The sequence below is a fragment of the Tiliqua scincoides genome, chromosome 5 (genome assembly GCF_035046505.1).
Source record: "Tiliqua scincoides isolate rTilSci1 chromosome 5, rTilSci1.hap2, whole genome shotgun sequence".
Lineage (NCBI taxonomy): Eukaryota > Metazoa > Chordata > Lepidosauria > Squamata > Scincidae > Tiliqua > Tiliqua scincoides.
Genome location: NC_089825.1, coordinates 30,795,615 through 30,813,217, shown reverse-complemented (window position 1 = coordinate 30,813,217; position 17,603 = coordinate 30,795,615). Strand labels below are relative to the sequence as shown.

General features: G+C 41.8%; 1 protein-coding gene across 1 annotated transcript in view; it reads left to right on the top strand.

Annotated features, from left to right (window-relative positions):
* THSD7A (thrombospondin type 1 domain containing 7A) overlaps positions 1–17,603 on the top strand; it is a 251,866-nt gene that overhangs the window by 125,605 nt on the left and 108,658 nt on the right. The window contains exon 7 of the mRNA XM_066628571.1: positions 838–1,041. Within this exon, the coding sequence (XP_066484668.1) occupies positions 838–1,041 (204 nt within the window). The remainder of the gene's footprint in view (positions 1–837; positions 1,042–17,603) is intronic.

The following is a 17,603-nucleotide window of genomic DNA, read 5'->3' as shown; positions in this document are numbered from 1 at the left end:
TGGGTTCTTAAAGAGTTCTTGGCCTTCCTGTTCCGCTCAACTAGGTTCCTTCCATCCTGTGAGTTGTACAAGGCAGTGTTTCTGGAAATCAGGAGGCATTTATAAAACATTATTCCTTTCCCAGTTTTGAGTAAAAGCAAGATATTTTAAAAGAGAGCTATCAGAAGCTTTTTAACAGGCTGAACCCTGCCTAATTGTGCTCATCTTGGGTCTAGTATGCAAAGATGAGTTCCAAAACATACATGAACGTGATTTAGTCTATAGTCTAATAGCCCAATCTAAGCCAATTTTCTCGTGCCCATGCGGCCGTGCCAACAGGGTGTTTGCTGCATCCTGGGTGAGGAGCGAGGCAGTCACGGAGTCCTCATCAATGTAAGGGAATGTTTGTTCCCTGACCTCAGGGCTGCATTATGTCTGCATCGGTGCTGGAAAGTTGTTTAGGATCGAGCTGTAAGTGTCTGACCACCTGCAGTGATGCTACACACTGCTGAAGGCAAGGATCCAACTGGAAATAAAGATGAAATATTTCTCTCTTTGAATTCGAAAGCTAGGCTTATATTTGGATGATTCCTTTGATATTTCAGTTCAGATTCAGTTCATTAGCCAGAGATGAGTTCAGGTTTCTTAAAGCTGGTTATTATAGCGATGTCCACTACTTAAGGTTTTAAAATGTTTTAATGTTTTATATTAGTAGTCATAAGGAACGGTATATCACAGCTGTCTATATCGGAAACATTTGGCAACCCACACCTAGTTTACAGTGTGAGTGGAGAACGGTGGTTCCATCTCATATGTAAAAATCGTGGTGATAAAGGTTTCTCATTTTTCATATTTCAGGTTTTAAATTACGAAAACGTCGCATCACAAATGAACCCACAGGAGGCACCAGCAACTGCCCTCATCTGCTTGAAGCTATCCCATGCGAAGAGCCGTCTTGCTATGACTGGAGGATAGTAAGGCTGGAGGAGTGCATTCCAGACAATGAGAAGGAATGTGGACCTGGCACTCAGATCCCACAAGTGGTCTGTATCAACAGTGATGGTAGGTTGCTCTGCCAAATTTCTATTGTTTGTCATCCATTTACTCGGAGGAGTTGAGAGATTTTCTGCATATTTTTTTAAAAACAAATTCAGTGGATTGAGTTCCCACTATGTGTACTAGGGGCTGAGAGTACACCACTAAGAACATAAAAACATGAGAGTCCCGCTGGATCTGGCCAAAGGCCCATCTAGTCCAGCTTCCTGTATCTCACAGTGGCCCACCAAATGCTTCAGGGAGCACACAAGACAACAAGACACAACCTGCGTCCTGGTGCCTTCTCCTGCATCTGGGTTTCTGGGGTAGCCTGCTTCTAAAATCAGGAGCTTGCGCATACCTATCATGACTTGTTACCTGTGATTGAGTTTTCTTCCAGAAATTTGTCCAATTGCCTCTTAAAGGTATCTAAGCAAGATGCCATCATCGCTTCCTGTGGCAAGGAGTTCCACAGACTAATTACACTAAATAATTTCCCCCCCCCTGATTCCTGGCATCTGCCTTTCTCCATCCAAAACTATGTTTTGAACTCCTGCAGGTTTAAAATAAATTAGTACGTATCCAAAGAAGAGGGAGTGGATTGTGGCAAAATTTTAAAGAAAAGCCATTGTCTACACATGTGGACCTCTGAATCATGGTCAATGTGTTGGCTAGAAGCAAAAGTCCTTTATAGGTTATAAATGTTGTGGTAATGACAGAAGTCCGGCATAACTGCTGGGTCCCAGCCCCCCCCCCGGCTCCCTGCGTGCTCGCCTGTGGGGCCGCCGATTGCCTGCCTTCCCCCCGCTCAGAAGCGCCTCCCTTCCGCCTCCTCCACGCCCCCCATGCCTACCTTTGCCGCTTGTGTCAGCGCAGGCGTGCCGACATAAGCAGCTGCGAGGAAGCCACCACGGAGGCTTCTGCCAGCCTCTGAGTGTCGGCACATCTGGATGCACCGATGCGGCTTCCTCCCACGGAGGCACAAATGTGCTTTACAGCACGTTTGCAACCCTCCTGGGCCGGCCCAAGGGACTTGGGCTGGCCCAAGTCCGAGTTAGGATTGCGCCCTAAGTAAACAAAAGCTTGTTGCACAGCTAAAATGAGAGATCCAAGGGGCTTAGCTACAAAAGCTCCTCCAAAGGAATATAAAAGGTGGATGGGCAGAAAAGGAGAAAATGGTAAGGATCAAAAATCAGGACTGTGAGTAAATGCAATTAGATAATTACTTAGTTTTGCTTACTTTCTTTCACACATACATCGGCCTTGTGTAAATGTAGGAAGGAAGCATTTCTGTTAACAATGGTGTGCTCAAAATGGTCTATAAAATGAAAATGACAGTGCCAGTCGGACTGCAGAGCCAGGAGTCTTGTAAATGCTTCAGACAGATTGAAGCAAGAGGTCACCTGGTATGCATTTAGCCGTTACACCAAATGTTGTTTTGTAATTAAATTGGGCAGAGGGAATTGGAGTTGATTACTTGTGCACACAGAGCTGAATCTAGTCTTGCACCGTGGCTCCAGATTTTGTTTTATAATTGAGTTGGGGCTCAAATGGGAAAATCAGAATTAGAGTGTAAGCTTTATTTTCATGTAGCCAGCTAAGCACATCATATGTCGTTTTCCTAACAGTATTCATTCCCCAAGGTGAGGTTTGGTATGCAAGATGATACAGAAATTCACAGCACATCCACTCTACCTTATGGAGAAGTGGACAGTATATCAAATCTGCAGTATTTTTGATCTCTGGAATTAAAATGAGTGATTTGAAGGTGCTAACGTTTGGAAACATGACTGGGAATCCACTAAATGATTTGGAATCTCCAATGCCAAACATTTTGAGCCTTTTTCCAACGTTAGCAGCTATAAATTCCCATTGTGCCTTTATGTTAATTAGTTGTCCAACATTAACTCTTTTGCAACATTCTATCCCACTTTTTAAAAAATCCCACATTAATATGATATGAAGCAGTCATGGGGGATGGGGCTGTAGCCCAGTTCCAGAGGGCATGCTTTGCTTGCAGAAAATTCCAGGTTCAGTCTCCAGGTAGAGCTAGAAAAGACCTCTGTCTGTCTGGAGAGGTAGCCAGGGGCTAGAAAAGGCCCCTGGAGAGTGCTACCAGTCTTTGTGTAGACAATACTGAACTAGACAGGCCAATGGTCTGACTCTAGACTCACCTTAAGGCAACTTCCTTTTTAGTTGGTGAGGTGGGCCTCTCTTTTGTTGCTGTTATTTTTACAAGTGACCTCCTGCTGTGTATCTGACTTAGCTTGCGTTGGCATGTTTTCCACTTAACAGTATTGGAACTAGTGATGTACTGATGATCTTGCAAAGGAAGGAAAGTGTCAGGCAATATGTAATTTGATGCTTCTGAAAGAAGTAGTTGCTCCAGCAGTACTCAGGAGCCACAGGTTGGGAGACTTATTTCTCCTCAATGTGACATGATGCTGATGAGGACAGGTGCTGCCATGAGTCATCGGCTTTTCTACACCTTACTAGCTGGTGTCTTTTAACTGGAGGTCAGGGATTAAATCGGAGACCTTATAGATGTGAAGCATCTGTTTTGTCACTCAGCTACAGCCCTCTGTGCTGTAAGTGAATGGTTGGGAAATTGCTTTTTTGAAGTAGAAGACCATAGTTTTTCCTCCATCACTCTCTTGATGGATTAATGTCATCTGCTGCACTTCTCCATTGAAGCACTGTGTTTAGAAAGGGCATGAGATGAGCCCAATAACATGGAGAATCTCTTCATGCAAAGTTTTCTGTTTATGGCAACAATAATACCAAGTGTTGCCAGTAGTTAACCTGTGGCCCCTGCCACTTTAATAACACTTCCTTCATTAAGGAAGTCTGGTATGTCTTTATTTGTAATATAATATAATGTAACCTGAAAGTTAGAATTTCTAGACTGAATCTCTCTCTCTCTCTCTCTCTCTCTCTCTCTCTCTCTCTCTCTCTCTGTGTGTGTGTGTGTGTGTGTGTGTGTGTGTGTGAGAGAGAGAGAGAGAGAGAGAGAGAGAGAGAGAGAGAGAGAGTTCCAGCTTACCTGTTTGCCAACTCTTCTCCCTTTTTCCTTGCTGCTACATAGTGGTTTACATAGTGGTGATGCTTCTGGTGATTTGGTGGCTGCCATTTGTATTCCCCTGAGAATGATGCTATGTCACCAGATTGATACTGAGTATTCTCAGGGAGAATTCCAGGATAAAATGATGGCTGTCAGTCCTTCATCATCCTTTTTGACCCCATTTTGCAACATCCCTGTCAGAATGCCCACCCCCGCCAAAAATGGGGCAGTGAAAATGGGAGGGTTATTTTGGGTCACATATGAATAGAATGTTGTAAGAAAACAGCTCTAGTGTGCTAACTGCATGATTGTTAATCATTCCTTAACTGCCACACACTGCGGATTTAGGAAAGGGTTTTACTATAAACCTCATGCTTATGGCAATGTCGGACTTGGAAACTTTATTTGTAATAAGTATAGTGTGTAATAGCCTAACTTACCTCTTAGTGTTATGTGGACAAAAAGGGGAAGGAACTATATACACCACTCTGAGCTCCTTAGAGGAACAATGCTATAAAATGTGAAAAATAAAATAAATAATAATGATAACATCGATAAAGAAATAGTGAGAAGAGAAAAGAGAAGACTGATTTGCACTCTGAGTAACAGCTGCATGTGGCAGGAATGAAGAGATCTTCTTAATTGTACAGCCACATTCTCTTTGGGTTGATGGCCACAGCTGTCAAGTATTGTTCTTCTCAAACAGCACTCATAGGCATGCTGACCCTTTAAGTCACAATTTCATGGGGTTTCCTTAATGGCGATGCTCAAAATAAATTACATAGTTCCTAGCTTCCATGATTAAAGAGGTCATTTCTAGCCCTTGAGGTTTCCAAGGGAGGGCTGAGACAATTGATGAGGAAGGGTTCTAAGGCACTGCCCTTTCGCATATGTGAAAGAGAGTTGAAATCCCTTTTCTTTCCCACCAACATTCATATGTAGTCTTTTATGCCACCTACAAATGTGGAAAACTCTGCATTGGTGACACAGATACCATGTCAAAGGAGAGAAGAGGAGAAGTTAGGGGACAGTGAAGCTGAAGGAGACAGCACACTCCTGTAGCTTGGCCCAAAAGATGGAGATGCTTCTTGATGCTCTCCTCCTCCAACAAACTGGAGGATGGCCAGTGACCTTGTCTGGCTGTGGGCTTGAAGTTCTTTGAGATCCAAGGAAGAAGCAAGTCTAGTCCAAGGTTGTCATAAAAGAACTTTATTTGTCTAAATGAGTGGTTCCCAAATTGTGGGTTGCAACCCACTGGTGGGTTGTGATTTGGTGGCTTTCCAAAGGGTGATGGAAAGATCAGATAACTAATTTCCTCAAACCCTAAGGCTATTGAAAGATCAGATACGGTAGCTGCTAATTACCCTGAAAACAGCTGAGCTCCTTCGGTTTCAGCTGCAATTCAGCTGCTAACTGCCCTGCAAAGAGCTGAGTTCCTGCAATTTGCAAGTATGTGTAAAGATAGAGAGATAAAGTTTGAAGGTTTTTTCTGGTTATTATTACTAATAAACAAACAAGCAAGCAAGCAAATAGATATTATTTCTTTTTAGATCTCTGTTAAAAAGTCTGGTAAATCTAGGTGGGTCCCGAAAGAGTGTTGTTTAAAAAAGTGGGTCCTGGTGCTAAAATGTTTGGGAAGGCCAGGCCTCACACCAGCCAGGCCGGGCCTCACACCAGCCGCTGCAGACATCCAGCCATCATTGACATCAACAATGATGGAAGTCTGTGCAGTTGCGTCTGCCCCCCTCATCCCTCCTGAGCCTCAGCACTGTTTACAAATTTCCATCTGTTGTGCCCATCTCTGGTGGCTTCAGGTGACAGGCAGTGTGAATACTGGGAATATTTGAAAATGACCTGTTTAAGGCGTTCATTAAAGATTTTGCATAATTGCCTCATGCAGAGTGGCACAGAACCCAGCAGCCATGAAGGATGGGGTAAAGGGAGACAGGTTCAAGAGACAAATTCAAGCACTGAGTTTGCAAAGCAAAGGACCTTTGCTTAAGACTCCTTTATCTCAAGTGATTCCTGTTCAGCTATCCCTTCCTATAGCCTTCAACGCCTTTGACTTAACTCAGATTAAGCAGTCAGAGTTTAAAACCAAAACGTCAAATAACACTTGATCAAAGAGACATAAGCACTTTAAGTGTCAGTGTTTTTCTTAGCTTCTTTTTCTGCCCCAGGGCTCTTCACTGCATGCTCACATAAGCTAGTATTTTAAATCTCAGGATGGGTGCTGGCTGCTATATGGTAACTTCATTGTTTTACCGTAAACTAAGCCCATAAAGCAGATCAGTATCTCTTTTCTCCTGCTCCCTGCATCATTTAATGTGTTTGGAATATAATTAGCTGGGATATTACGTTTAAACCTGAGGTCTCTTATTTTACAATTAGGCTCAAATAGCAGTGTCGGAGGGGGTGTGGTGTATAATTAGGGATGAGCATGTCTATTCAATTTGTTGTAAAGATAGGAGCCATTACAGCCATTCAGACAATACAAGATAATAGATTTATCCTCCAGCATTACTGCTGCAAGCTTGTGATTGTCATTGCCTTTCCATAGTGCATGGCAGTAATCAGAATTTTAATTCAGGCTGAAGGGGGCGAAAAAAAGAAAAAGACAAACCCTTGTCAGTTGTACCCTAAGTTGTCATTGTCTGGATTACAATATATGTTCATGTGTGTTATTATTATTGATAATGGAATTTCACCCTTCTGTGGTGACAAGGAAGTATTCATAATGTTTTCAGCTTGGCATTTATATTCAGAGCTGCTTCAGTACGAAGAAACGAAAAGGCTGTTTTCTCTGGCAAAGGCTGCAAAATTAGATCAAGGCTGATCACAATTCCTATCGCATGGATTAGTTTGCTAAAGGTCTTGGGTGACGGGCAAAGAATTTTCCATGCTGTGGATTAACCTTTGTGAACGGCAAAGGTACGACAAATGTGAAATATGTATTCAAAGATTAAACAGCATTACGGCAGGTATCCCTTTTTTGCCCTGAAATATTTTAGGTATTTCATTTAGAGAGGATTTAAGTGAAAGAGGCCAGTTTGACAGCAGCAATAAGTGAAGTGCTCTGTATCTCTCTATTCTGTTCAGAGAGTGCAGGCATTCCCACATTTATATGTATGTTTCTGCTTGCCTGCTATCTACAGACTGGAATTCTAGGATCAAAGCTTATGTTCCTGCAGCGCTGATGCAGACAGCAGCAAAGTAAGCCAGCATAAAGAACTGTCACTGATAATAACGAAGTGGCTTTTTCCCTTTCAGTTTCTGACCTTTCTCCCATGGTTCCCAAGGCTGCTTAGAAAATGCGTTGCAACATATTGAAATAATAGCAAGGTCCCTGTCAATCATGTCCCAAAGGTCGGATGGAAAGGGAGGTTTTGGAGCTCTTTTAAAAAGCTGAGTGGGCATGTCATACCCCCTGTGGAAGTGAGTTCCAAAATGTGGGGGCCACCACAGCAAAGTCCCAGTCCTGCATACATGCCAACTGAACCTTAGTAATTTGTAGGAAAAGCATGGCAAGAGTAGGGCTTTCCCATAAGGTATCAGGATTGAGGATAGGATCAAAATATAGAACCACTGCAGCCAGCCCCACACAGCTCCAGTGCTTCCTACCTGTTGCTTGACAAGAGTCTACTTTTGGCTAGCAATGGTCCTTTATTCAAAGTTATGAGTGTGGTAAAGATGCATGATTCTTGCCAGCCATGAGTACATTATTGTATTTATTTTTTTAAATGATTTTATCCCTCCCTTCCATTTTGGCTGAAACCTCAAGGGTAGTTCATTTTGTCAATCTTATTTAGGGGTGTAAAACATAAGACCTGTGGGCCAAATGCGGCCCCCAGAAGCAATTTATCTGGCCGTTGTTATAACTGGGCTGTCCTGGCTTGAAAATCAGGCTGTCTCATACCTTGACAATATGAACAAGATTTGCACATTTTTTTTCTTCTCTCATTTGCAGCTAATGAGTTTTATGTGAGAACAAAGTGCTTATTTCTGGCTATCATCTGCTTAATGACATCACTTCCCACCCTCAGGCACCATGAATACTAACTTTGGCCCTCTGTATGAAACAAGTGTGACATCCTTGATCTTAGCTTAGGTTATATACTATATTGCTCTTTATGTTTTAGTTATGTAATTTTATTAATATTATATCGTCATATTGTGAGTTGCTTTGAGGGCCTCTGAGTACTGAAATGACCTAATAAATGTGTAGGCAATAGTGTAGCAAGAGCAGGAGAGTGGGGGATCTGCCCGAGTTGTCAAGTACACTTGGGGTGTCAAATGCACCACTGATCAGCTGGTAGATCTGGCCTCCATCCTGAAATCCTTTGGTGGAGGTCAGTCTACCAGCTGTTCAAAGCCATGGGTAGACCTGGCCTCTGCCTTGAGATCCTCTGGTGGAGGGAATCTCTACTGGCCTCCTGAAGCAAAGGGTAGACCTAGACTCCACCAGGGGATGTTGAGGAGGGGACCAGGTCTACCTTTCACTTTGAGTGGCCCACCTCAAGTGTCCAGTTCCCTAGCTATGCCACTGTGTTTAGGGGTTTCATAGGCAGAACACAAAGCAAGTGTAGATTGAGCACAGAGCTGTCGCTTTGATTCTGGTCTCACCCATGTGTAATCACTGTACACATTTTGAATGTCTGCACAAAACTAATGTTGGCTTGGGGTTCAAGGATCCCAAAGGCCATTTTCCTCTGTATGAGTCTTCCCATCCCCTAAGATTGTCAAAGAGGTTTCGCTTGCCTCATCCCACTTCTGTCTGAGATGCAGCTAGTGGGGACATATGACAGGATCTCCTTGGCAGTGGCTCCATCCTGCATGAGGCAGGCCCATAACCAGGATCCTAGAGGTGGGAGGGGGCAACCATTTTTTATGGGGGGCAATTAGGTATCTATACTGGTGTGCAAAATGAAGGATAAGTATGGAGAAACATCAAAGACCCATAACTAACCCAAATTTCATTAGGAGGAAATATTTTGGATTGTGTTTTTTTTTTTTTTTAAAGATGCATTCATTATCTGTAAAGCAATCTAACAATGATCTGCATAGAATAAATGCATCTCTATATGCAATGTAAAATCTATTTGTCTACGTAGAAATAACATGCTACTTGTGCTTTCATTTTGGACACCAGTGCAATACACAGACTTGAAACACTGCAAAAGTAAAACATATCACTATGATACAGGTAGTATTTACTTGTATTGAAAGCCTTTCATTTGCTGATGACAAAAGTAAATTTACTTTACCTAAAAGCAAGAGGAAAGATATTGAAGTAAAATATAGCAATGCCATGGAACATTAGTTTTTTACATTATTCATTACTTTTAAAAAGCAAGGTACAGAAGATTTGAAACTACCTAGTAGAGCTGAATTCTCCTATCTTTCTGAGAATAGAATCTTCTTAGAACCTTTTCCACACTTAAATTCTTGGTTCTCTTTAGCTCAAAAGCTAGGTATACTAAATTAGCCATTCTTGAGTGAGACATTGATAGTCTTTGAGGTCTGTTAATTCGTGTAAGCACTGAGAAGGTCGATTCACAAACTGCTGTGCTACATGCAAAAGTTCTTACTGCCCCTAACATACTGAAACAATCTTCAAAGGCACTCCAGTGTTTGTATATTTCACTGAAGAAATTTCGCTTTTCAATTTTGTTCTTCTCAAGGAAATGTTTTACTACTTTCATTTCTTCCTTACTTAAGATGGAGACCAGTGCTAAGAACCACATCTTCCCCAGCAAATCTTTTTCCATTATTTATTGATATTAGTTCAAGCGTTTCTGATATATGTTTGTATTCTTCAAAAATTGTCCTACATACCTGAAAATGTCCTGACCATCTCTGTTCCAGCAGATGAGAAAGAGCTTTGCCTTCATACTCAGCAGCTACTACCCCACGGGACAGAAAGTTGTATAATTCCACACATTGTCCAAAAAATTCCCTCACCATTGGCACAACTTCAACTGCTTTAACTACAACTAAATGCAGCCTGTGGTTAAAACAATGGACGTGTGGAATTTCTTTCTTCAGTTTTTTTTTTAAATTAATGCCTGGTCACCACCTTTCTTGCCACTCTGATGCTCCATCCTACTGATGGAGCTCCATCGTAACTGATGCTCCATCGTAACATTGGCTCAAGAGATTGTTAGGATTTAAACCATACCTTTGGAACATACCTAGAGTTGTGTTTGTAAAAGTTTCAGCATCCAAAGCAGTTGTTGTCTCTATGGATAGCATGGATTCATAAATTTCACCATCTTTAACATATCTAGTAGCAATTGCTATATTTTCTCTTCGATTTTTGTCTTTTGTTCCATCCTCCAAGACAGAAAAAAATGGGACCTTTGCATTCTTTATGTCATTGGAAACTTCCTCTTGAATGAGATCAGTCATTACTTTAACTATTTCATTTTGAATTTCTGGGGATTGGTAAGTGGGATTCTTTGGAATAATTTTATAAGATTCAGCTAGTTTTGGGTCCTTTTTGAAGGTATATTTGAAAAGGTTTTTAAATAAATTTTCCTCCACATGTTCTTCAGTGTTGTATATTCCCCTCATTGGAAGCTCATTAGCTACAAGAAACTGAATGATTTCAACAGTGCTTGAAATGTAATACCTATGTTTTTCAAGCACATTGTCTAATTGTTGACAATAGATGTCAACAATTGAAAGAGTTGAAATAGATGTGTTTGAATCAGTTCTTTGGTTTCTTTCAGACCACATTAACATAGCCTGCACATGGGTATCAGATGAAGCATGCTTGCAAAATCCTGATTTAGTTTTATCCAATGCAGCTTTCCAATTGCTAAATCCCTTTTTTATGTAAGCTTGCTCTTTAGTAAATGGAACGAATTGGCAACACGGATAGCAAAATGCAGCATCTAGTTTTGAAGAATATTCCAACCACTTAAAATGTTGAAACCACTCTGATCTGAATGATCTGTCATCTTTGTTCTTTGGATATTTACCAAGTTTAATTTGTTTAATAGGCTCACCTACTCGTGCTAAATCATCAGGAGTCTTCTCATTAATTGCCTTACTGGTGCTAGCAGAAGCAATGATACCTCTGTCTTCACCTGTTGTTTCCAAAGTTTCTTGATTACATGAGTTTGAAGCTCGGTTTGTTCTTACAACAAAACGGTCCATGTTGGAAGATTTCAACACTGATTTTTTTGCACTCAGGTTCTTCAGAGTAAATGTCTGTTTATTTGGTGGTATAGATATCCAATACCCATGAAAAAAAACCTCTGAGATCTCTAGGAAAGATTCAAAATCTTAGAGGCCAGACCCTTGCTTTCCTCTCCCCCCCCAAAGAGAAAGGCCCTACCAGACCCAAACAGCAAAAATGGTCCATCCAAAATCTCAGATGCCAGAGCCATGCTTTTCTCTCCCCCCCAAGAGAAAGTGCCTACCAGACCCAAACAGCAGAAATGGTCCATCCGAAATCTCAGATACCAGAGCCATGCTTTTCTCCCCCCCCCCAAAGAGAAAGGCCCTACCAGACCCAAACAGCAGAAATGGCCCATCCAAAATCTCCTACCTGCTTACTTCCAAATGATGCCAGACTCACTCAGCAGCAGCCTCCAGGGTCCTGCAAAGTGCCTGCACAGCCACTCAGCTCCCAGGAAGGTGATTGAAGGCACTGAGCACATTTCCTCCAGGTTTTTCAATGCCCACCTCTCTGGTGTCCTGTGACTATCAGCAGGTCGCTATGATTGGCCCCTAAGGTGAGTTACTAAGCATTAGCAGCCTGAGCTGATTGGAGGAGGCTGCCTGCAGGGAGAGGCTGAGCTCTCAAGGAACAGGGGCTAAATTGGAGGACATTCAACCACATTTACATGACAAGTGTGGAAAAAATACCGGGGGGGGCAAACTGCTGGCTCAGGGGGGGCAAAAACCCCCTGGTCCCCCTAGCTATGGCCCTGGCATGAGGTATAGTTGACCCCCTACTGACCAGTGTTTTGGTGGAGTTTGAAGACAGCCCCATTTATCTTTCTTTTCATCCTTCTCATTTCTTTTTTATATATTGTTTTTCTGCTTAAAAAAAAATTCTGTTTTGAAAACTGTCATATGCACTTTAATTCTATTGGTAACTACCTTGAATCCAACTTGAGAGAAGTGGGATATACATCTATTAGATAAATAATGTTAAATCGTGTTCTTCATATGTGCAGTCAGTTTTCAGTGCATCAGGCATCCAATGCCAGTAGCTTAGAGGTGTTTGAAAATGGTATTTACCTTACTCAGAAGTAACCTCATTGGTTCAGTAAGACTTAGTCTGCAGTCCTATAGACACTTACTTGGGACTCTGTGGGACTTCTGAGTGGACATACATAGGATTGTGTTGTGAGGCTGTAATCCTATTCTACCCACTGGAAACACGCACCTTTATGTGAATAAAGGAAATCCTTTAATATTGGCCCTTTACTCTTGATGAAATTATTATTGTATGTTTTGAATTAAATGGCCACATCATCCAACCAAGCAGCCTTTGGTTTAGATCAGGGGTGCCCAAACCCCAGCCCTGGGCCACTTGAGGCCCTCGAGGCCTCTCAATGCGGCCCTCAGGGAGCCCCTATCTCCAATGAGCCTCTGGCCCTCCAGAGATTTGTTGGAGCCCACACTGGCCCGAAGCAACTGCTCTCAGCATGAAGGCAACTGTTTGACCTCTCATGTGAGGGCTCCCTCCACTGCTTGCTGTTTCACATCTGTAATGCAGTAGCGGCAGCAAAGGAAAGGCCAGCCTTGCTTTGTGCAAGGCCTTTTATAGGCCTTGAGCTGTTGCAAGACCTTCATTCATTCATATAAATTCATCTTTAATAAATTCATTTATGTAAACTTATGTAAATTTATTTAAATTTTAAATGTAAATTAATTCTTTTTTTACCACGGCCCCCGACAGTTTCAGAGAGACAATGTGGCCCTCCTACCAAAAACTTTGGACACCCATGGTTTAGATAATATTGTCTGTTCTGGGATTGCTTCTCTTGACTTTTCTCGCAAATATTTCATGTGATTGATGTCACTCATAGAGAACTGAAGAGCCTTCTTTGTTCCTCAAAGGAGTGTTTTACTGGTGCCAGTTGAATTTCTCTGGTGCTTTGGGGTAGGTGTAGAGCAAATGAAACCAAACTACAATTCCTAAAGAGCAGAGGAATCCTGCAGGTCCTGCATAGTAAACCTGCACCAACATCACAAGCCAGCAAAGAAGTCTTGGAAAACACTCTGAATGGTTTTCCAAATGCTCAGAGAATTCACAATGCTCATTCCAAATTGAGCCAAAGGGAGTTAAATAGACCATTGCTACTTAAATAAAAAGGGACTGAGATAAAGACAAAGACAGCAAAAGGAGAGTGGGACTACAGAACTACAGTTCTGTGTGTGGAACTACAGAAAGAGTTGGAACTACAGTGGAACTACAGAAAGTTCTGTGTAACTACAGAAAGAGAGTTTTGATGATGTCACAGCCCATCTTTTAAGATGGATGTTTTGCTTACATATGATGCATTTTTGCTAAATTCATTTCATTTCATTCACCTTTATTGGCATAGACAATCCAACAAGAAAACAAAATTAAAACATTCAGGGTAACCATCAATCATTGATCAGGCAAAGAAATATAGAGGAATTTACGCCTCGACAGTTCTTTAAATATATATATTTTGCTACATTTGATGAGCGGCACTCATTTCTCCCGTCTAACAGGTACCGGACCAAGTCTGTATCTGAACCATGAAAGCTTTCCAGGAATGGATATAAAAATTGATGACATAAATCAGTATAGTGGGTAGAATACAAAAGTACATGGGTCAAGGACTCTTTTGAGGTCAGGTCGCAAGAAAATGACTGAGAACTTTCCAATGGTCTATTAAATCTTGCTCTTAGTACATTAGTAGGTAAGATATTAAACCTACCCAGTGTAAAGGCTGTACGGATCTGAGGTGAACACATGAACGATAGATAGCTTGAACCCAAATCAGAGGGCCATGAAAGACCAATATTTAGAGGCGAACAAGACTTACGGGCTGCAGCTTGCAAATCCTGTTTCTCTATATCAAATAGTTGGGTCCAAACAAGATTGTAAGCCGCAGACATGGGTAATCCTTCTATCAGATCAGTTGATAAACCTAGGAGCTGGAGTCTTTTGTGAAATAAAGTTAGACGAGGGGAAAAAGAAACATCAGCAAGAATATTGGAGAGCATGATGTTCTGATTGCCTCGAAACCGACCCTTAGCCAAAATCTCAAGAATCTTAGCCAGGCCAGTGTTTCAATTTTATGCAGACCAGCTTCGAGGCACAATGCTGCATAAGGGACGCAGTGAGGTACTGCAAAGATCTTATAGAGGAATCTGGATTGAACACGTTCTATTAGAGTGGAAATGGTTGAAATCCAGATAGGGGTACCAAACAGCAATCGTGCCAGAACCTTGGACTTAAAGATCTGCACCACTGCTGGGATATAAGAATTTTTGCTAAATGGTATCCAACACTGAAGAAATGAAAATATTGCATTGATAGATGGATGATATAAATTACACACACTTCTTTTTAGACTGGTTCTTTTTCCCTTTTGCTGGCCTGTCATATCTCTTTGTTTCTTCCAGCTCTTACTTGCTGATTGTTTGACCTTCCTTTCAACTAGATCACAATTTTTGTTGAGTTCTGATGAGTGTGAAAGCATTTCTTTATCCGCCATGAAATATATGAATTCACAAGAGGACATCAGCAACAGCAAGTAGAAAAGCCCTGATATGTCACTTCATTATAATGTTCTTATAGTTCCAGCTGATGGATAGCCCAGGATTTGAGGCCATTGTGAGTCTGAGACATGGTTCAGTGCATTAGCAACACAAGAAAGGAAAGCTGAAGATGATCTATTTTATAGATCAGGGTAAACAAGACAGGAGTTACAGGAAAGCTGTTCAATAATGTCTTTTCAGATGAGCAATTTGTGGAGCATAGACCCCTAATTGTTTTGTTTCCCTACAATGCTTTAATTATTGTTCTGAAATTTTGAGGGCTTTTTTATTTGACTTGAATGTATGAGAAGTCCAACTGGAAGTGACAAGCACCACTTTATTCTGTCAAACAGCATGCTGGAGGACCAACCACAGTGGTGCAAAGCGAGAGTTAGGATGGTGCAGTGGTTTAGGAGTTGGACTTAGACCTGGAAGATCCAGGTTTAAATCCCTGTTTAGCCATGAAGCTTCCTGGATGACCTTAGTCTCTTTCAACCTCGCCCACCTCTCTGTGTCCTCTCTGAGGACAAAAGGAGGAAATAAACCACGTACACTGCTCTGAGCTCCTTGGTGAAACGGCGGTATGAAAATGAAAAATTGCATAGAAAGTGAAAATTGCATAAAAGTGAAAAATTGCAAGAATAAAATTGCAATGTGGAGTAGGAGGGCTCTAAGACTCTGTCCCCCACCATGGTTCTGATCCAATTCCATGACCCTGCATGCAATTTTAATTGTAAAAAACTTTTCGCTGAAAGTGATGGGAAAGCATTTTTTCCAATTCAGATAGCATGTGGAAATGGGCAAGATAGGGATTGGAACTGCAACAGGGTCAAAGTCCAAAAACCCTCTACACTCACTGCGGTATGCTCCATTTCAGCCCCTACATGCTCTTTGAGAAAAAAAAAAAAGACACAGTGGCATTTACACTTTCTAGGTCATCTTATGTTTGATCATTCTAGTTTGATCTTATGTTTCAGAGAGGCAACAGTCTGCCTTAGAATGAATGCAGTGAAAGAAAACAGCAGAAGATTGGCACGTATGGAATGATTCTGATCCTCTGTATTCACGATCACAGCTTGCCTTCATTCCTATCAGAAATGGATCCTATTCATGTAGCACTTGTGTGACATGACCTTTGAAACTTTTCCTATATGTAGAGGGTCCCTGTGATTAGCACTGTCAGACTGCATTCACCTTCTCCAGCCTTGCCTTGAGAGGGGAAGAGCTTTTAGTTCAGTGGCAGAGCAAATGTTTTGCATTTGCAGAAGGTCCCAGGTTCAAACCCTGGCATCTCCAGGCTGGACTGGGAAAGAATCCTATCTGAAACTTTAGAGAGCCACTGCCAGCCAGATAGACAGTTCTGAGCTAGATGGACCAATGGTCTGCCTCCTAGTAAACTGGATTAGTAGACAGAGGAAGTGATCTGGTGTTTAAAGGCAAGGTTGTTGTAACCACTACTGGAAGGATGGAAGCCTGTGAAAAGGGAGCGGAAAGATATACCACTTTTGTGCATGGCCCAGCTGTAGTGCACTTTGGAAGTGAGAGGGGGAAAAGGCAGTAGATCAAGAGCAGATAGAGAAGGGAGGTTGCACTAGATCCTTTGCATAGGCTTCAGGGAGCAGTAGGACCCATACTAGATCCACTGTTCAGACACAGCAGAATGCCTGTCTGGATCCAATGCAAAGAAATATTTGTCAATGCTTATTTTGTGAATTGGAATGATTTCAGCTCAACACTGTGTTACAGCTTCTTAAGTCTGCCATCTAAATTATGAGAGATTTAGGACTTAACTACAGTACAAGAAAATCTATGAAATGTGGAGCAATAGCTTTAGCAGAAAGACATGTAGATGCCTTGATAGTGCTGCTCTGGTTACTTGCTCTGCATGTTTTTAAAATCTGGGCAATTGCCCAGGCTTATAAAATAATATAACTGTCAGTTCCTGTACATTTAAAGAAGCAAAGAATTGTAGCCTTGCTTTTTCTGTTTCATTCAAGCCAACATCCTTCCCCTTCCTTATCATTCCATTCATTGATACTGAACCCAGATGCGGAATTGAGTATGTATCCTCTACCAAATCCCCACTTTTGGCAGCCAGATAGAAATGCAAGCTGATAACTTCTACAGCTACTGAGAGCCAGTGTGTGGTAGTGCAGTGGCTAGATTGTTGCACTACAACAGAGAACTGTTGTATTGCAAAAGTTCACTGGCTGATTTTTGGATCAGTCACTTGAAGACAAGTGACTAATCTACCTCCCATGTTTTGTGAAGATGGAAGATGGGGAGGGGCATGCCATGGCTGCTGCCCCAGTCCTCAGAAGTAGAGCCAAATAAACATGTTATAAATTAAGAGGAGTAGAGAGAACCTATTTTGGATTAGTGGTTGGACATGCCATAGACATTATAGGTGTTCTCTCATATCTATAGGTCCCATACCCACAAATCCCATACCCACATGGAACCCACAGGTCCCATACCCACTTATCCATGGTTCTCAAATTTCCCTGTTGCGCTCATGACGCAACTCCCCTGTTGCGCTCTCTCAGTTTGCAAGTGCTTTGCAAAAGACAGCTTTTTCTTCCTTTTGTTGTGGAATGCTTTGGAAAAGGAAGTACCCAGCCAAAACCTAGACTTACAGCTGCTAGAGGAACACTAGAGGAAGTGGCAGTGAGAACGCTAACAGGAAGCGGAGTCTGGAATAATTTTGGTAAAACACACAATAAATATTTTACACACAACAAATGTTCAGTGTGATCCTTGAGCTTGTTTTGAG